This window comes from Podarcis bocagei (genome assembly GCF_964188305.1).
Source record: "Podarcis bocagei genome assembly, chromosome: 7".
NCBI classification, from domain to species: Eukaryota; Metazoa; Chordata; class Lepidosauria; order Squamata; family Lacertidae; genus Podarcis; species Podarcis bocagei.
The window spans coordinates 13,176,549-13,197,108 of record NC_138132.1 but is presented as its reverse complement, the minus strand read 5'-3'; the positions used below and the strand labels follow the sequence as shown (position 1 = coordinate 13,197,108).

At 46.8% G+C, this 20,560-nt stretch overlaps 1 protein-coding gene and 1 long non-coding RNA gene across 2 annotated transcripts in view; one reads left to right on the top strand and one right to left on the bottom strand.

The window, feature by feature from the left end:
* LOC308590629 overlaps positions 1–4,352 on the bottom strand; it is a 52,517-nt gene extending 48,165 nt beyond the window's left edge. The window contains exon 1 of the long non-coding RNA XR_014009815.1: positions 3,594–4,352. This is a non-coding gene — a long non-coding RNA (uncharacterized lncRNA). The remainder of the gene's footprint in view (positions 1–3,593) is intronic.
* The window catches only part of LOC308590547 (phospholipase A2 inhibitor gamma subunit B-like), a 45,237-nt gene that overhangs the window by 9,058 nt on the left and 15,619 nt on the right, over positions 1–20,560 (top strand). Inside the window, exon 2 of the mRNA XM_081200690.1 lies at positions 10,594–10,716. Within this exon, the coding sequence (XP_081056816.1) occupies positions 10,594–10,716 (123 nt within the window). The remainder of the gene's footprint in view (positions 1–10,593; positions 10,717–20,560) is intronic.

Below are 20,560 nucleotides of genomic sequence, written 5' to 3'. Positions count from 1 at the left end.
TGGGGAGAAAAAAGAAATGGAAGGAAGATAAAGTCCCTACCAGAGAAGAATGGCAGACTTTGGGCTGCCTTGCTGTCAAGAGTGGTCTATCCCATTTCGCCACTAGAGGTAAAATGGGGAGTGCCACAGCAGATGTGCTGCGCAACCCCCACCAAAGCTAATACTTCAGGAATTCTTTAAGACTCAGTCAATGAGTACAGCATATTTTCTTCTGCAAAACCATGTAAATATTCTAAGGTATTTAATTTAAAGTTTGTTGTGGCCTGTCCCTCTTGTACAAATTCAGATATGTTTTAAAGTGTCGTTTTGAAATTCCTGGGGGAGATTAATCAATCACAGTCCTATACTGGGACACATTTCTGTCATGTAACAGCTCAGACTGAATGTTGAGGCAGGCAATTTGGTCTCACTGTTAAAGAGAGCCAGCAAGCTTTGCCTCCATTTTTTAGGGGGACTCGGGTTTCTCCTGGTTCCACAAAAGTTTGAGTTAACTCTTTCTTAGTAAAAACACAATTTTCACAGAGTGTCAGGCCTAATGAATACAACAGGTCATTTCCCGTGGGTTTTACTACATGAAATCAGTTACCAAGACGAAAGATCCCCAAACACCTCGCATCTGCCTAAGTCTCCTCTCCAGGGCTTTTTCCATGACTGAAACTGTGTGCAGCTGTTCTCACCTCTACACTTTTCATGCCCCTCCTGGGTTGTTGTTTTTTTTGGGGGGGGGAGTACCTTGTTGCAGGAGGAGGAGGAGACATCTGTGACCAGAGGCACTAACCTGAGCCCCAGTATGTGGGTGCCCACCACACACAAGCACGATGGTATGACATCACGTCATGCCATCACCTGCTGCCCTTCAAGTAGAGATGTGTATTGATGCTCAGAAAAGTTGTATTTATTAGATATTATCCTCCCTTCCTCATGTTTGTAAGTTCAGCAGAGTGTATCCCCTTGCTGCTTAAAAGTCTTTCCTTTTTTCTCCCCCTTAAAACAATAATCACACAGATTCTTGCTTGAAAAGGGTAAAGATAACATATACTCATTCAGAATACTTGTTGAAGAGTAACAGATACAGCAGCTTTGTCCAGAGGGGCTTAAAAGGGTGATCCAGTTACAAAGACATACTTTGGTCAAGCTTATGATGGAGTCTGAGCTTTGGAGCTCAGACAAGCACATGGTTCTACATTGCTGGAAGAATGATGATGAGAGAGCAAAAAGGAAGAGGAAGTGCCCACACCCTCAACAAACGGGGCACAGTGGGAGTGTCTTTCAGAGTTCCTTCTAGGAACCATACAGGAAAATACTCAGAGGGCTTCAGCTCCTCTCATTTGCCTATCTAGCAAACATGCATTGCGTGTCGAGTTCCCCAAGCCACCCCCCAAATAACTCACAACACACACTTAATTTTTGTTTAAGGTTTTTGGCATAATTTTGGCCACAACTTTATTTAAATACAAAACCGTGAGTGGTTGTTTAGGCATTGGTTAAGACTATCTGTCCCCCCGCCTGGGAACAGAACTGACTTCCGGGCACCACCAAAAGACAGTGTGGGAAAACAAGTCGGGGAGAAATGGAGCTGAGTCACAGACCCTCAATTCTCATCCGCATGCTCCCCGAAGGCTTGCCGGCCCTAGTCCCATTCCAGGGATTGGACGAAAAGATGGCAAGCCCCAGGATTCCTTTAACGGAATTCCCTTTCCGCAGCAACCATGGAGGGGTATACCCAGCCTATCCTAACCCCTCCTCCACCAATTTATAACCAATGCCTAACTGCCAATCGAGCCCTTTACGCTCGCCGCCAACCACTCCCAATCCCAACCCAACCTTCAACCTTGCAGTTACCGCATCCAACCAAACATCATTGCCCAGTACAGAGAGATGTACTCCATCATTGCAGTAAAGGGCCAGAGCCTTGAAGGTAATATCCAGGTGGGAAATAACCAACCCACCCAATTCCGCCACCTTCTTACACACTGCGGAATTAATGCGCTTCCTGGCCCTTTCAGCAGCCTCAGGTCAAGAAATGCGGTGCCAATAGCGCCTTTGCAACGATTGTGACCCAAATATTTTAACTGTGGGTATTAAGGTCACCAATTCCCCCAAGTCTCTCTGAATCGTGGAGCGCAAAGTAAAGCAATCATAAGTTGCCACATCGTTCTCCCCCAGCTGAATCACAATTGCCATGGGGGGGCCATCCGAAAGCACCCTCTGCTTAATTAGCGGGATGAATTCGCTCCACTGCATTCTGCGCCTGGACATCCACAACACCTGCACATGCTGCGGGCGGCCAAGACCCAGTCCCCTTCCAGACTGCCTAGCTCTGATGCCAGCCCAGTAAACGATGCTGTGCCCCACAATCCAGATGCGGACTGGAGCTAGAAACATGGGCAGGAAGGCCGAGATGGTGCCCCCAGTCCAGACTCATCAGGGTGCTTGCCAGCTCAGTGCATGATGCTGTGGCCGACAATCCAAATGCGCACAGCTGCTCCTATGAAAAAAGGAATAACAGACAGGCATCAGCACAGGCATCATTGGCGATAACCTTTGTCAGCGTCAGACTTCCAATGACCCGTATTCACAATCCAGTCTACTAACAGGCCCCAGTGCGCAGCCTTTGCAGCAGCACCTATTTGGAAGGAATGAGGCGTGTACAGCGGTAGGCAAGCCACAATAACTGGTGCACGTGAGCTATCCAGGATGATCCCTAAAGACCCGGAACAGCCTCACCCTGACCCATGGAGAGGTCCAAGGTGATGTCTGAATCATCATCAGAGCCCAGGGATGATTTACCTGCAAGGAGGTGTAGGCATCATCCCTGCTCCACTTTTTCCTGCCTCTGAAGACGCTTCCTTCTGGAAGAAGGCACCTGGGGCATCAGCAAGTCATCCTCTGCAGGAGAGGCAAGCTCTGGAGGCATCTGCAAAGGCCCTGTCATAGTCTGCAAAAAGAAAAAACCTAAACAATGTGAGGAACAGGTGAAACCAATGCTTTGTGCACCACATGGGAACGCTATTCAGGCCAGAAACGCTGCCAGAGGCCATCAAATTCTAGGGCCAAGCGAGCCAAGCCCTAAGATCACCTGCTAGGCCAGACATAATTTTTTCCAATGAGATAACAAACTCGAGGCAGCCCACCGCCTGTCCGGGTACCCCTGCTTGCCCTTTAGAAGGAAGCACCTCCTCAAGAAACCCAAAGTTCTTTTTGGGAGCAATAACACAAATGGGCCAAACTACCCAGCAACAAAATAGTCCAAAAGGAGCAGCTTGTTTTGCCTTGTTATAACAATGGCTAAGTGGGGGATATGAACCCTGTCTCCCAGGTCCTAGTCCTGTACTCTAGCCACTAAGCCACAATGGCTCGTCTCTAAAATGGCAGTCACCATTATCAGGGGGAAAAGAACCTGAAGAAAATAAACTTGTTCAGAAACAGCACAGTTAAAGAGCATACAAAGAGTGCTCATTGGAGGCACAGAGAGCCTCTGTCTCCACTCTGTCTGCCTAAGATATACATTAGCAACAAGTGAGCCTGCAAACAAACAGATACATTTTTAATAGAGAGAATGAGTCACATGTCACAGAAACTTAACAATTTACTGTACTGCTAACTGTAGCAGGCTTAGGCTTGAATGATATGTGCAGGCCGTGCAGGCCTCCCTGCTTCTGCTCTCTGCCTTTTTTGTCTCATTGCAATATTAAAGGAACTCAAAATAGTGCTCCCACTCAAGGCTAGATTAAGATTTGGCCAACAGCACTGCACGCACCCAAAATAAAGCCAACCTATGGGGATACTATAAATGAAAGTGATTCCAGGTAAGCTGGGAACAGCCCTGACTAGCCGCACAATTAAACAGGCGAAAATGGGGAAAACCTTTTTGCAAAAGAAAGCCCCTAATGGGGGCTCTCTCCCTATTGGGAAAGGCAAACCAAGGAGGATTATGCACAGGCAGCGCTCACAGGTACAGGGAGAATCTTCCCAAAGGGCAGGGTAAGGGGTGGAGTGGGAAATCAAACAGGAAAAAAGGGGAATTAAATTAATTAAGGGACTAGAGAAGATTAAAAAGAAGGGGAAAATAAAGAAATGTAACCAGACAATGAGAAGATCGCTCCACTGTCCTCCAGACGGTCCAAGTGCTCCAGGTGATCCGTTGCACGCAGCAAAGAGAAAGTTCCAGGCTGCGTGCAGAGTATTTAAACATTTTACCCCTCCCACCGAAATTGCAACATAACTTTTACCCCAGCAACCCAGTGAACCAATCACTGCCCCAGGCCATCTTTAGAGACCCTGCCTGGTAACAGAGGGGTGGCTTGGCAGACCCCACCGCAACACATGCTCTCCATGAAGGAGAACACGCTTTGTTGGTTTCGCTGCATGGTAAATATCCCACACTTCACAGGCGGGTGGCAGTCCCCTCACAGAGCAGAGCACATCATCCACAGGAGAGGCAAGGAAAGTCTGCCTTCTCATTCACCTCTCACCATGCCCAGTCACGCTATATTTCACCAGGACTTTAGCGCCAACTCTCTGTTTCCATGGGGACAAGTAAGCAGGGGCATGATGACAGAAGAGGAAGCAGAGGGAGGAAGAGGCCTCATGGCATTTTATGTAGTCAAAATATAAATGCTAGTCTTCACACAATATATGCAAACATTTTCTGATGTCCCACTTATGATCCCAAACAGGGATGTACTACCTGCACCCCCCCATATGCCCTGTAGAGGGACATGCAGTGGCTGCATTTGGCCCCCAGGTCAGTGATTCCCCACTCCTGGTATAGATTACTCAAGGCCTCCATAGTTTCCCGATTTTCTCTCTCCTTTGGCTTCCCTTACTCAGGGAAGCCAAACAGCTTGGTGATTTTAGAAAGAAATTGTGAAACCATGTTTCTTCAGCAGAAGTGCTCCACAGCACCGCATGCATGTGCAGAAAGGGGGCCTCAGGTTATGAAGATTTTGGGATATGGCCAGGCCTCCGGAAAAGATCCCATTCGTAACCACTGTACTTTTTCCATCTTTCTCAAATCTTCTGGCATTCACTGCCATTGGCTGCCAACAAATTCTAGTGTTATAAGAAAGGAATAACAGCTTTTCTCTGTCCTGTTCCACTAATGGCTTCCTGTGAATTGAAGGCTGACTAAACCTCAGGTGTGTACGGAGCTACAAGAATTGCCCCATCAAAGAAACTCAGTGCTTGAGGTGTAGCATAGGGGTTTGTGCATTCCTCAAGGCAATTTTGGCTCACATTGCTCAGGAATCAGTGGAAATAAACATAAGCACCTTGAATGTGACCTGGCAGCAAATTGGCAACCAGTGCCAATTTCTCAGCAACAGAGTGACATGTGGCCAGTAGTCTGCTGCCATGAGAACGCTGACTGTTGCGTTCTGCAATAGCTGCAGCTTCTGGACCCGATACAAAGACAGTCCCACTGCATATTGCCAATGTCAAGTCTTTAGGTTACCAGTGCATGAACCACTGTGTCCAGTCTGCCAAGCAATTGACCAAGACCCAGAAATCACTTACTCATAAGCCTCTAGTTTTTCATGGGTCAAGCTTAGTTTGTAGGCTGTTATGCACCATGGCATCCAGGCACCAATCCAGAGTTTGTGTTACGGAGTTTCTAGAGTTGGCTATCTTCAACATATGGAAGACACTTCACTCCAGAACTCCAAATGACTGTACCCAACACCTTCATATTGATGTTCAATAGCCACTGCATACCCTCCAGCATTCCTCAGATGAAAATAGGGACATTTCTCACTCCCCACAACTGACACTCTCACCATTTTTGTCCCCCCATGCCCACATACAGCATCTTCTGTCAGAAGAATGGCAAGTTCCACAACCACATCACGCACAGGACACAGCACGTACAGCCTCCACTGACCAGAGAAAACCTCATAATCCCAATTTTATTTCATGTCATGCTTTGGTACATTTACAAAAAGAAAAGCATGCATTAATAAATAAATTTTAGAAGGTGGCAACATTAGACAAACACACACACACACACACACACACACACATATATATATACACACACACAGTGGTACCTCGGGTTACATATGCTTCAGGTTACATACGCTTCAGGTTACAGAATCTGCTAACCCAGAAATATTACCTCGGTTTAAGAACTTTGCTTCAGGATGAGAACAGCAGCAGCAGAATGCTCCATTAGCTAAAGTGATGCTTCAGGTTAAAAACAGTTCCAAGTTAAGAACGGACCTCCGGAATGAATTAAGTACGTAACCAGAGGTACCACTCGTGTGGGGGGGAGAGGGGGGAATCTAGACTCCTTTCACTCCCCCCTCCATGCCGTCCAGGGAGGCTTTGCCCTCTGCCTACCACTCAGATCCAGTGCATTATGTGGGGAAGGTCCTCAGTTGTAGTAGCCTCTCCTCCTTTACCTTTGCCATCTCTGCTAATATTATTATTATTATTATTATTATTATTATTATTATTATTATTATTATTAATTTAATAATCATTTATTATTTATACCCCGCCCATTTGGCTGGGTTTCCCCAGCCACTCTGGGTGGCTTCCAGCAGAATATTAAAACACAATTCTAAGGCTTTCACCATCCATTCTTCCTTTCAGGGTATTCTCACAACCTTCCACTTCTTAGCATAAAGACCCCTTGCCACTGTCGCTGCATATCTAAATACAGCTGCATATATAAATAGAGTTTGTAATTTGGCTGACCAATATCCCCGGCCAGAAAGATTCTGGACTCTTGGAAAAGTCATGCCCCAAAAGACCTTGGCCTCCCTTCAGGTCTACCACATTCTTACATTTCCAACATTCACTCCAAAACTCCAATTGACTCTTCCCAACAGCTTCATATTGATGTTCAAGAGCCACTGCATACCCTCCAACATTCCTCAGATGAAAACAGGGACATTTCTCACTCCCCACAACTGACACTCCCCCCATTTTTGTCCCCCACCCCATGCCCCCACATACAGCATTTTCTATCAGAAGAATGGCAAGTTCCACAGCCACATCACAAACAGGACACAGCACGTACATCCTCCACTGACCTGAGAATACCCCATTATCCCAGTTTTATTTTATTTCATGTTTGGTACATTTACGAGAGAAAAGCATGCACCAATAAATAAATTTTAGAAAGTGACAACATTGGACACAAACATAAAAGATTTTGGGGGTAGAAGGGAAATCTAGACTCTTTGCACTCCCCCCTCCATGCCGCCCAGGGAGGCCTTGCCCTCTGCTTGCCCCTCAGATCCAATGCATTATGTGGGGGAAAGCCTCAGTTTTAGCAGCCTCTCCTGCTTTACCTTTGCCATCTCTGCATATTCTAAGGCTTTCACCATCCATTCTTCCTTTCAGGGTATTCTCACAACTTTACACCTCTGAGCATAAAGATCCCTTGCCACTGTCGCTGCATACATAAACAGAGTTTGGAATTTTGCTGACCAATATCGCCTGCCAGAAGGGTTCTGGACTCTTGGAAAAGGCAGTTTGATTCCCCCCCCTCCCCATATTATATATCATACCCAAAAAAACCTTAGCCTTCCTACAGGTCTACCACATGTGACAGAATGGCCCCATGCAATTCTTAAATTTCCAACATTTTTTTGATACATTCTTATATATTCGATCTAAGCTCTTCAGAGTGAAATAACATCGGTACATCATCTTATAATAATTCCCTCTTATAATATGAAGAAGAAGATGGTGAAGGAAGAGGACATGAGCCAAAAGTCACTCTCCCCACCCTCTCCATTGTGATTACCAACATCTGGGAGTCCCATTCTTCTTAGAAGAAACAATGTGAAGAGCCTAAGCTTACAGTAGATTATATAGCAACATTATATATTACACAAATATATACATAATACTAACATTGCACCAAGACAGGAGACAGGAGAAGAGGGGGGGGGGAGTGGTGGACTGAATATGCCTGTAGGAAGAGTGAAGAGAATTAAAATACCGCCGCTCTGACCCTGGAAACGGGCTGCTAGCAGAATTGATGTCTTTTGGAATGTTCATTGACAGCGTCTAGAACGTTCATTGACAGGTAGCTAAACAAGAGAATACATTGTTTCTACTGTCTCCGGATGTTTGTTGTTGTTGTTTTTTAAAAAAGGAGTAAAAGTAACTGAAAACTGAAACTTTGGATTATTGGAACATTGTTTAAAAGAGGACAGTACTGACTAATACAAATTGAAACTGTTTTCCCCTAGTGGAAGCTTTTGAAACTGGTTGCTCTACAGGAGCTGGGCTAGGGGAATTTCCAGCTGCAAGATAAAAAATTGTGAGACTCTGGGATTGACCTTGAACCTCTTAAGTATTATGGCAAATGGAAAGGAAAAAACAGACGGAATGTCGACAGAAGAGGCCTTAGTGGTCGCATTAGTGAAAATAAACGATTCGCTGGAACAGCTTCACAAGAAAACAGACGTGATAAATGCGAAAGTGGAGGCTGCAAATATTAAAATCGACTCAATTGCAGAAACTATCAATAATGTGGGACAAAAGGTGAATACCAATACAGAAACCATCCAGAAATTGATACAGGAATCTACTTTGATACGGCAAACTGCGGATGAAGCCAGGGAGAAAGCCCTTGCTGCTGAATGTAAAGTAATACAACTGGAGAGACAGAGAGTCCCATCCATACAAAGACAATTTGATGAACATAAGCTGACATTTGTTATGATTGAACTTAAAGAAAAACAGACGAATTTGAGGACCAGAGCCCTACCTGAATTGGAAAAGGAAAGCTTGACAGAGTTTCAGGAGGAGACAGGACTAACATCGGTTGAGAAAGAGAGGTACCGTATTTTTCGCACCATAGGACGCACTTTTTCCCTCCTAAAAAGCAAGGGGAAATGTGTGTGCATCCTATGGAACGAATGCAGGGGGGAGGCAGGCGGGGAAAGCCCCCAAGAGCCGCACACAAGCTCCGTGCGCTCTTGCGGGCTTTTCCACAGGAGGGAGAAGGGACTGACTGGCGGCATCAGTCCCTTCTCCCATCTCCCAGAAAAGCCAGGAGAAGCCACGATCTCTTTAAAGGGATTGCGCGGCTTCTGCGGGCTTTTGCGAGAGGTGAGGGAATCCCCCCACCTCCCAGGAAAGCCAGGAGAAGCCGTGCAGCCCTTTTAAAGTGTGCGCAGCTTCTGCTGGATTTGCGAGAGGTGAGGGAATCCCCCCCACCTCCCAGGAAAGCCAGGAGAAGCCGTGCAGCCCTTTTAAAGTGCGCGCGGCTTCTGCCGGTTTTGCGGGAGGTGGGGGAATCCCCCCACCTCCCAGGAAAGCCAGGAGAAGCCGTGCAGCCCTTTTAAAGTGTGCGCGGCTTCTGCCGGTTTTGCGAGAGGTGAGGGAATCCCCCCCCCACCTCCCAGGAAAGCCAGGAGAAGCCGTGCAGCCCTTTTAAAGTGTGCGTGGCTTCTGCCGGTTTTGCGAGAGGTGAGGGAATCCCCCCCACCTCCCAGGAAAGCCAGGAGAAGCCGTGCAGCCCTTTTAAAGTGTGCGCGGCTTCTGCCGGTTTTGCGAGAAGTGAGGGAATCCCCCCCCCACCTCCCAGGAAAGCCAGGAGAAGCCGTGCAGCCCTTTTAAAGTGTGCGCGGCTTCTGCCGGTTTTGCGAGAGGTGAGGGAATCCCCCCCACCTCCCAGGAAAGCCAGGAGAAGCCGTGCAGCCCTTTTGATGTGCGCGCGGCTTCTGCCGGTTTTGCGGGAGGTGGGGGAAACCCCCCACCTCCCAGGAAAGCCAGGAGAAGCTGTGCAGCCCTTTTAAAGTGCGCACGGCTTCTGCCGGTTTTGCGGGTGGTGGGGGAATCCCCCCACCTCCCAGGAAAGCCAGGAGAAGCCGTGCAGCCCTTTTAAAGTGTGCGCGGCTTCTGCCGGTTTTGCGAGAGGTGAGGGAATCCCCCCCCACCTCCCAGGAAAGCCAGGAGAAGCCGTGCAGCCCTTTTAAAGTGTGCGCGGCTTCTGCCGGTTTTGCGGGAGGTGGGGGAATCCCCCCAACTCCCAGGAAAGCCAGGAGAAGCCGTGCAGCCCTTTTAAAGTGCGTGCGGCTTCTGCCGTTTTTGCGAGAGGTGAGGGAATCCCCCCCACCTCCCAGGAAAGCCAGGAGAAGCCGTGCAGCCCTTTTAAAGTGTGCGCGGCTTCTGCCGGTTTTGCGGGAGGTGGGGGAATTCCCCCACCTCCCAGTAAAGCCAGGAAAGCCCTGCGCAACCCCTCCGCCAAGGAGAGGCTGCACAGGGCTAAAGGGGAAACCAAAACAGTGAGCGGAATCCATCCCGCTCGCTGCCTTGGCTTTATCCAAAGCTGCGCGCAACCCCTCCGCCAAGTAGAGGCTACACGGGGCTATGGATTCTGTGGTTTCCAGAAACTAGTATTCAGACAAATAGTTCCTCCCATGTCCCAGAAAAAATATATATCAATTGAGGATGGAAAACATGAATTTATCCAGTCCACTTTTGAAGCTATCCAAGTCGGTAGCCTTTGCTGCCTCTCGTAAGATGGCGTTTGTAGCAGAAAGTGTTGTGTTCATGTACCTTGACACAGACCTATTCCTCCTACACAGTTACTAAAGTTTTCTAAACCCATTTTTCCCCTGTCTGCAGTGGCATCTCTGATATGTGAATCTTGTTGGAATGAAGGAAAAGATTGCAGAAATGCCACCATTGAGGAGTGTGATGAGTCCAGTGACCAGTCCTGCATGTCTGCCCTTGGAGTAGGCAAACTGTGTAAGTGAGAAGAACTTTCAACCTCTTTGATCACCAAAACATAAACCCCCTGACTCATTTTCTAAGGGCATATCTTCGCCACAAGCCACGGAACATGACTTTTCATAAAGAAGTGTTCTAGGTTCTGCATTGCCTGTAGGAGCAAGGAAGAAATTCAAGTCAGTTCATATGTAAAGGTGCGTTTACTCAATTGGCAGAGCAAAACAAAGCCATCCTTCAGAATCGGCCCTTCTCCCACTTTTGCAATTCAGTTGTCCGGCCATGTAATCAATAGACAGACGCACATACTAAGGTAAAGTGCGCATATAAGAACCTACAACAAAATCAAGCAACAGTCACCTAATTCATAAGAAGAGCTAAAAATAAAGATAGAAAAGATGGATATCAGTAACAGCAACAAAACAAGCCAAACAATACCCCAACCCAAGTTTCCGTTCAGCTTTTGTAGTTGGAGTCAGTCTGCCAGGTTCCCATCTCCCAGGCCAAGTGAAAAATGACCTGCAAGGCAGAGAGCTAGTCCGCCAGGATTCACAGCCAAGATGGTCAACAAATATCCCACACACACCCCACCCCCACGGGGGAAACCATAACTGCTTAAATCAGTAAGACCCAGCAGATAGGGCCTAAGAGTGAAAATAACATTCACACGAAATGTTGATGGGGGTGAGAGTTGGAAACTGATATGAAAATGTGAAGAAATGAACTTCCCATGAAGCCTCCTAAACTGATCCCATTCAATAAGGAGAAGGGTGGTAGAAACCTCTGGACAGCCAAAGGTTCTCTAGTCCTGACTCACATTCAACAAATAGATCCCGGCCCCTACATGGGGGCAGTTCCTGAGAAAATATTTCTCAGTGGCAGAATCTCCGGCCACTCACTGGAGACCTTCTAATCCCCTTCCCGTCTGGCCTAATACCGACCCTGCTGAAATCCTAGAATTGATAGCTCAGCTGAAAACTGGTAAGGCCTCTGGGCCAGATTTGGTCCCTGTTGAGGCTATAAAGCTACATTCTGCATGGTGGGCAGGGATTTTAGCTAAAACGTTCGACGCAATAAATGCCACTGGCTTAATACCAGGAACGTGGAAGGAGGCCATTATAATTCCTATCTACAAAAAAGGCCCTCCTGGTGACCCAGGGAATTACCAGAATATCAGTCTGCTATCGTCCATTGGGAAAATATATGCCCGTTTTTTGCTGGCAAGGTTGACGAAGTGGTCAGTTGAGGCTGACCTGATTGGGCATGAGCAAGCTGGATTTAGATTAAACCGATCCACAACAGACCAGGCAATTATTCTTTATCACTTAGCCCGGAAATACTCGACACCTCGGCGGGGCCAACTTTGCGCAGCTTTCATAGATTTGAAAGCTGCGTTTGATAGTATTCCAAGGAAATTACTATGGGATAAACTTGCCTGCTGGGGAATAGATAGAAGGCTCCTGTGGCTTATCTCCCAACTGCATGCCGGGTCCGTGGCCAGGGTGAGATTATCCCCTGCTGGAGACCTAACTAACCCAGTGCCAGTAAATAAGGGTATACACCAGGGTTGTATTTTAGTACCACTTCTTTTTAACTTATTTATCAGTGATATGAGGAACCCATTAGCCGACTCACAAAAATTTATCCACACCCCTCGTATAGCAGATTATCGTTGTCCTTTACTTTTTTACGCAGATGATGCGATACTACTCTCTTACTCCAGAGTGGGTTTAAGGAGGGCACTAAAGATTTTTGCGACATATTGCCATTCTAATCATCTGTCTATCAACCACACCAAGTCCAAAGTACTGATATTTTCAAGGAGTCGAAAACTTTACTCATGGAAATTGGAGGGCACGAAAATCGAACAAGTACATAAATTTAAATATTTAGGAATTTATTTTCAATATAATTTAGGGTGGAAAGCGCATGTTGAATACTTTCAAAACAAGACAAAAGCCCTATCACACTCCCTCCTCTGTTTTTTCTACTCTGAGGGGGCCCTATTCATCCCTGCGGCCTTGAAAGTGTATAGCATCAAAGTGATGGCCACAATGGCCTATGCTGCACCTTTATGGGCTGCCTTTGCAAACCTCTCACCTTTAGAGTCGCTTCAAAGCCAATTCTTACGCCGACTTCTAAAATTACCAACATGCGTAAGTAATGCGGCTATTCGCTTAGAAATGAAGATCCCCTCAGTGGAGTTAGTTCTATGGAGGAGAGTCTTGATTTATTGGATATCCCTATGGCATAAACTCCCGAACCACTATCTCATTCAATGCATGTGGCGGGATGACTTCACAAATTTGTGGTCAGGAAAAATCCATGCCAAATTGCTGTCCTATGAGATCTCGCCCACTGAATTGCTCAAACTGGATCTAAATGTGGCAAAAAGGTGTATAAATTAAAGGCTGGATGATGCGGAGCTATACCAAAATTTCTTAGCTGGTGGTGGAGCCTGCTCGCCGTTAAATTTCGGCATAACCCCTATCTACCGTGCTCCGTCCTACTTAACATCGCTTATGGCCGCGTCTCACCGATATGCCTTCATTAGAGCTAGGTTCAATGTTTTTCCAACAAACATGCTGAGACATAGATTCACTAAGGGCCAAGTCCCTTCAATGTGTGCTTGTGAAATGAAAACATCTGAATCTCTACATCATGTTATGTTTATCTGCCCCATGTACAGTTCAGCTCGTGCTAGCATACTAAACTCCACAATCCAGCCTATGGCTGACAAACCAGTTGATCTACAGCTTGCCTGGGTTCTTCAAGATGTGGATCCTTATATTACCCTACAGGTTGCTAAATTCCTAACAGCCGTCCTCTCGTATAAGAGACGGAATGGAATGTTAGCTGATTATTGATAGTTATAAGAATTTTCTATAATGACGACAGACATTGATTTTAGCGTAGTGCCTAAATTTTAATCTCAATCTTATATTTTTCTTTTGAATTGCTAATATCTGTCCTTGTGAGCTGTGAATTGTGTTATATTACTTGTGGCTTGTACGAGTCCGCTGTTTTATTTGATTTGTTTTGTTGCGTGGTGTTCTATGATGGGCGTAAAGCCGAATAAACATTTTGATAAGCTCAACAAATAGATAAAACTGGAGAAATCTCTTTCTGCTCCAAGCAGGGCCAGCTCAAGACAATTGGATACCTGAGGCAAACCATAAAATGCTCCCCAGCCCGCAGACCGGGAAGAAAGGGTGACTCAAGATTCGGCCTGGGCGATTTATTGATATATCACCCCAGGACCGGTATGAGGGGCAGACCGTGATAACAGCTTCACTCAGCAGTAAATCGGTGGGGGAAACCTCGCCTATCCCGAGTCCCTCTGCCTCCAGCACCCAGCACACTGAGGAAAAAGAAAACAAGCTGCAGCCTGGAGCTGGAGGCAGAGGGACTCAAGAGTGGTGGCAGTTTCATTAAAGATCTATCGCTGAGTGAAATCACCATTGTGTTCTGTCCTTCATACCAGCAGTGGGAGAAACAAGCTGCATAAAGGCTTATAAAGGTTATTCCTCCCTCCCTCCCTCCTTAAACTGCTTGGGTTAAGAGCACACCGCTGCCCTCGCCTCAGCCAAGCAATTTTGCGGAAACCCCAAATGAGCCAGTAGTGGGGCGGGGGCTCAGTTAAAGTGCTCCCCCTCCCCAGCTGCAAGAGCCTGGGTGGAGTGCAGGCTCCGGCCAGAGACAGCCTTGGCTGCCACCTGGCTGCCTTTTTCAGCACAGGAGGAAAGACGGAAGCCACTCTGCCAGTCAAAGGCAGCCAGGCAGTGCAGGCAGCCCTGCAAGGCACAGGTAGGGGGACTTTGCAGCCTGCGCTTTGCGAATGACCACCCCACAAGGAAAGAGGCAGTGTGCTTGAACAGGCACCAGCGAGGTGGAGGGAGCCACAGAAAGGAGCTCTGAGGTGGTATTTGCTAAAATGAATAGAACTTAAGATAAGGTATTTTGGAACTGTAAGGAGAAGGGAGGGAACTTCTTTCATATCTGGTGGATTAAAAGCCTACTGGGATGTTATATATATATAATGAACTGAAAAAGATTTTCAAAAATACAGTGGTGCCTCGCAAGACCAAAATAATCCGTTCCACGAGTCTCTTCGTCTAGCGGTTTTTTTGTCTTGCGAAGCAACCCTATTAGTGGCTTAGCGGATTAGCGCTATTAGCGGTTTAGCGGATTAGCGGCTATTAAAGGCTTAGCATCTTAGTGGCTAAAAGGCTATTAGCGGCTTAGCGGCTTAGAAAAAGGGGGGCGAAAAAAAAATCAGAACACTCGCAAGACGTTTTCGTCTTGCGAAGCAAGCCCATAGGGAAATTCGTCTTGCGGAGCAGCTCAAAAACGGAAAACCCTTTCGTCTAGCGGGTTTTCCGTCTTTGGAGGCATTCGTCTTGCGGGGCACCACTGTAATTTTAGTAAAAAAAAACTAGGGGCTTTTTTTATTAGGGATAATAGGTGAAGAAATTCCCCAAAAGACATAAATATATTTATGTATGCTACCACGGCAGCAAGGATACTTTTAGCCCAGAAATGGAAGCAGTAGGAACTTCCAACGTTGGAAGAATGCCAGACAAAGATGATTGAATATGCCGAGCTGGCAAGACTGACAGGAGAAATCCGAAACCAGCAAGACGAACTGCTTGAAAAGGATTCGAGTAGATTTGTACAATATATGAATTAACATTGCAAACATTTTAAAACATTTGCAGGATTGATTTAAAATATTTTGTTAGGTAATGATTTGATACCTGTTTATAAATATTAGAAGTAAGACTTTTAAGTATGGAGATAAGGTAAATAGGGTCATTTAGAAACAGCGGCATAGCGTGGGTTGTCAGCACCCGGGGCAAGGCAAGTAATTTGCGCCCCCTAACCCCTAACCTGCCGCCACTGCCAGCTTCTTCTTGCTGCTGCCTGGGCTGGGCTGGTGTGGTTCTCTCCCGCGCTCAGCGCTGCGCTGGGCGGCCCCTGCACTGTCCCTCCCACAGATAGTCCCTCGCTCTCTCTCTCCGCACCGCACGCGTGGCACCCACCCTCGCCACAGTGGGCGGCGACCCAGCGGCTTGGATCGGATTCGCACAGCCAGCACTGCAGTGAGAGAGAGTGAGTGAGCCAGGTAGGGGCAGAGAGCTGCGAGTGTGAGCGCACCCCCCAGATGTTGCGCCTGGTGCGGCCGGCCCCCCCTGCACCCCCCACGCTACGCCACTGTTTAGAAATGTGAAGGTAAAAGTGATAGCATATAGAAGTCAGGGAGTGGGACGGGAGGAAGTCAATGCTCAATTTGAGCAAACATATATGTGATGAAGAAATTTTATTTGGCTGTTATAAGGGGGGGAAATTTTTTAAATAAACATTATATTAAAAAAGAGAAAGGAAGGAGCTCCAAGGTCCCTGCCACGAACAACAGGGACATGGGGTGGCTCAGCTGGGGGAGAAGAACTGACGAGGAGGTGGCAGATCTTGCCTCCAAGGATCACACCACCGCTTCAAAGGCAGCAGAATCAGGCGATGCTTTTCTTGGTGGTCAGATCCCCTGCCCCTTGTGGATCCTGCCACATAAAGGGAAAGGGACCCCTGAGCGTTAGGTCCAGTCGTGACCGACTCTGGGGTTGCGGCGCTCAACTCGCTTTATTGGCCAAGGGAGCTGGCGTACAGCTTCCGGGTCATGTGGCCAGCATGACTAAGCCGCTTCTGGCGAACCAGAGCAGTGCACGGAAACGCCGTTTACCTTCCCGCTGGAGCAGTACCAATATATCTAATTGCACTTTGACGTGCCTAAAAACTGCAAGGTTGGCAGGAGCCTCATGGGTGGGCCAGCCCTATCTCCAGGTCTAGTTATTTCCTTTTCCAATTTTTTCTTTTATAGCAATTTTGGGGTCAAAAATGGTTATCAAGTCCTGCATCGCTACAGAGTTGTGTGATGCAGACTATGCCAGTTCCTCCATAACCTCATCAATGTACATCCACAGCAAGATCTCCTGCTGCAAGACAGATATGTGCAACAGTGGACCTCCTGAAAGTAAGTATCATCATCAGGAAAGCTGGTCTCACAAAACTCAAGTAATGAGAGAGGTCAAAGAAAGACAAACAAGCTTTTGGCAGTATCCTGATGTCAGGGACTGGCTAGACAAGGAGGAGTGGTGGCAGCCAGTCGCTCCAGGAGGTGCCTGAGGGTGACACTAGGAAAGAAGATTCCAAACCTGATTCATACTGGTGGGACAGGGAGGAGCCACTGACAGAGGGAACAAGCAGGGAAGCATTGGAGCCATAGTATGGGGGTGGCGGGAACTAATAGAACAAAACCCAAAATCCCAATAAGAAGATTACCTGAACAACATGCAGCCTCTATTAGCAAGAAATACAAGGGAGCATTATAGTTTTACCTTAGTCCTAGAAACACCCCTCCCATAATGCCACTCACAGTTCCTCTCCTACAGCAGCTTCTGGTATTTGCATCCTATGCTTTCCTCCAGAATGCTTGAGCTCCCGCTCACCATTTTAGCCTCAAAATATCCAGTGAAATAGGTTACGCTGAGAGATGGTTCCTGGCCCCAGGCCACTCAGCAAGTGTCAGGGCTACAGTGGAATTTGAACCCTGGTCTCCTAGATTCTAGTCCAACCCTCTAATCACTTCACTTCACTTGTTCATTGGTTTCCCAGAGTTCTAGCCCCCAAACCTAGAGTGACCCATTTTCTTTGATGCATTTGCATTTGTAGAGATATTTTGAGTGGGACAGGCCCCTGTCCTTCTTGTATGGGAAGGAACTGATTTCTTTGCATTCAAGGAATTAATATCTTCAGGTTAAAGCAAGTGCTAAGAAAGATATAGTCAATGCAATGGACTCCAGTGCCACCTAATTACTAAGCTATAGAGGAACACTATCTACACAAAGGGAATGCAAAGGTGCTGCAAAGAATAAAAGGTTTTTTAAAAAATACATTTGTTACTCCACACACTTTCGCAACAGGCCCTGCCACTGGCATGTGGCCCTGAGAAGCTTGCCTTGAAGGAAATGTGGCCCTCAATGAAAACTGTTAATATGAAGGTTCAGTCTGTAAGCCCCAGCTAGGCACCTGGCATACACCAGCTGCTGACGCAGGCCTGTATCACCATCCTTTTCAAACTAGAGACAGAAGCTGGGGTTGGGATTTGAACGAAGAACCCCAAAGCTGGAAGCTGTGCTGAGCTGGAGCTAGTTTAGTCAGCTACCATGAATTGCATACTGAGACCCTCAGGTGCAGAGGAAGATAGGAGTAACAGCACACCAGTCCTGGTGTTCCTTGGTTTGGTATTCAGTAGTTCAACAAACAAACCCCACACAATAGCTCTTATTAGCTGGCATTTTTTCTTAGGTGAAATCATGATTTTACCAAAACTAGGCACATGTTTTCCCAGAAGTGTTTTTTAAGGATAAAACTACTAAGAGCTTTCTTTCTCTTTTCCGCTCTAAGGAAGAGGGCCATTTTGTAGAATTTTATCATTGTTTGTGTGCATCTGTGGCTGCCATTTTGTCTCTCAGAATGTCCCCCAATGCTGCTCAGTGCTAAGCTCAGTTGCTTAAAGTGGTATCCCTGTGCTTGAAATGTATGCTGTGAATGTGGCCCCAGTCAGAAATCTCTTGCACCATGCCTTAATGTAGCCCTGGATGAATGGAGCATGGCTGAAGTGCTGGAAGGTAGTAGGCATCCATCTTGGAAGGAGTACAATTCCTACCCCTCACGTACAGCAAGTTGTTGTTTGCATCTGCAAAAGAAATACATTGACTAACTGCAATGTTGGTGTGATGATTGTTTTCCAGTGCCTGAGAGTGAGACGAGGGAGCCCAATGGGCTGAAGTGCCCGAGTATAAATATTTCTTGTAAACCCCATAGCAGTTTTTACTGCAATCAAGCAATATATAGATTTTGTTCAATAAAAATACATCTTACAATTTGCACTTTAAATTAGAGGGGGGGGGCAGGATGGAGACCCACAGGCCCAGGGGCCAAAGGCATTCCTCTTGGACTCTTTCTCTCTGGCCCTTCGGATCCTACTTAGCCACACCTCCTTTCCCTAGGCCACACCCCTCACAAGCCCCACTTCATAGCCTACCTGTATTCTTTGACCTGGCTGGATTGTTGCCCCTGAATCTTGGTTACCTGGAGGGAGAACAGAGAGGGGGGTTTGAATGTATCTAGAAAATGGCCTGCCATGTAAAGGTGAATTTTACATATGTTTCCATTGGCATGTGGACCTCCCAGAAGGTCACCCAGACTGGAAAAAGGCTCTTGGTCTGAGAAAAGTTGCCCACCCTTCATTTTTAGGGAGAGGGTTTTGGATTCCAAAAATATGTGTGTGTTTTTCCCAACAGGGGGAAGGAGCCTGATGGGCGCTGTCCGAGGCTGTGCAACAGCTAGTTTGTGTGACTACTATGAGGGGTTGCTGGAGACTAATCTTGAATCATTAGGAGTTGAGATCACTCAATTTGAGTGCACTGAAGCAATGGACGAGGATTCCAATGAGCTTGTAGTTGAGGGAAGGCAAACCTCCACAGCCCAGAAGAACCCACCATTTATGGAAATTGACGGCCTAGTGGTTGAAGCAGGGGTGGTCTCAGCCTGAGGACTCCCAGCCTTTCTTTCCAGAAGTCTAGAAGCTCCTCCTCAAAGACAGGCTGTATTTGACTTTCATGCACAAATGAGGTCATTGAACCATGTCCAAAATAAATATATATGGCAAATCATGTGTGTTGTATCATTTTACCAAAAGCAACATTTGTTGGGCAAAATAATAGTGCTTGGGGATGGGAGACAGCTTTGGCAGCGGGCAGGGGTGAAATCCCTGGCCGGACTTTCAGGTCCAATTTTAATCAATGAATTTTAGTCGACTTTGGGTGGTGCATCCCATTTCTCCACTTAAGGTAAAATGGGGAGAAAAAAGAAATGGAAGGAAGATAAAGTCCCTACCAGAGAAGAATGGCAGACTTTGGGCTGCCTTGCTGTCAAGAGTGGTCTATCCCATTTCGCCACTAGAAGTAAAATGGGGAGGGCCACAGCAGATGTGCTGCCCAACCCCCACCAAAGCTAATACTTCAGGAATTCTTTAAGACTCAGTCAATGAGTACAGCATATTCTCTTCTGCAAAACCATGTAAATATTCTAAGGTATTTAATTTAAAGTTTGTTGTGGCCTGTCCCTCTTGTACAAATTCAGAGACTTCTTAAAGTGTCGTTTTGAAATTCCTGGGGGAGATTAATCAGTCACAGTCCTATACTGGGACACATTTCAGTCATGTAACAGCTCAGACTGAATGTTGAGGCAGACAATTTGGTCTCACTGTTAAAGAGAGCCAGCAAGCTTTGCCTCCATTTTTTAGGGGGACTGGGGTTTCTTCTGGTTCCACGAAAGTTTGAGTTAACTCTTTCTTAGTAAAAACACAATTTTCACAGAGTGCCAGGCCTCATGATCACAACAGCTCATTTCCCATGGGTTTTACTCCATGAAATCGGTTACCAAGACGAAAGATCCCCAAACACCTCACATCTGTCTAAGTCTCCTCTCCAGGGCTTTTCCCTTGACTGAGACTGTGTGCAGCTGATCTCACCTCTACCCTTTTCATGCCCCTCCTGGGGTTTTTTTTTGGGGGGGGGGAGGAGAAGAGGAGTAGCCTGTTGCAGGAGGAGGAGGAGACACCTGTGACCAGAGGCACCAACCTGAGTCCCAGTATGTGGGTGCCCCCCACACACAAGCACAACATGATGGTATGGCATCACGTCATGCCATCACCTGCTGCCCTTCAAGTAGAGATGTGTATTGATGCTTGGAAAAGTTGTATTTATTAGATATTATCCTCCCTTCCTCATGTTTGTAAGTTCAG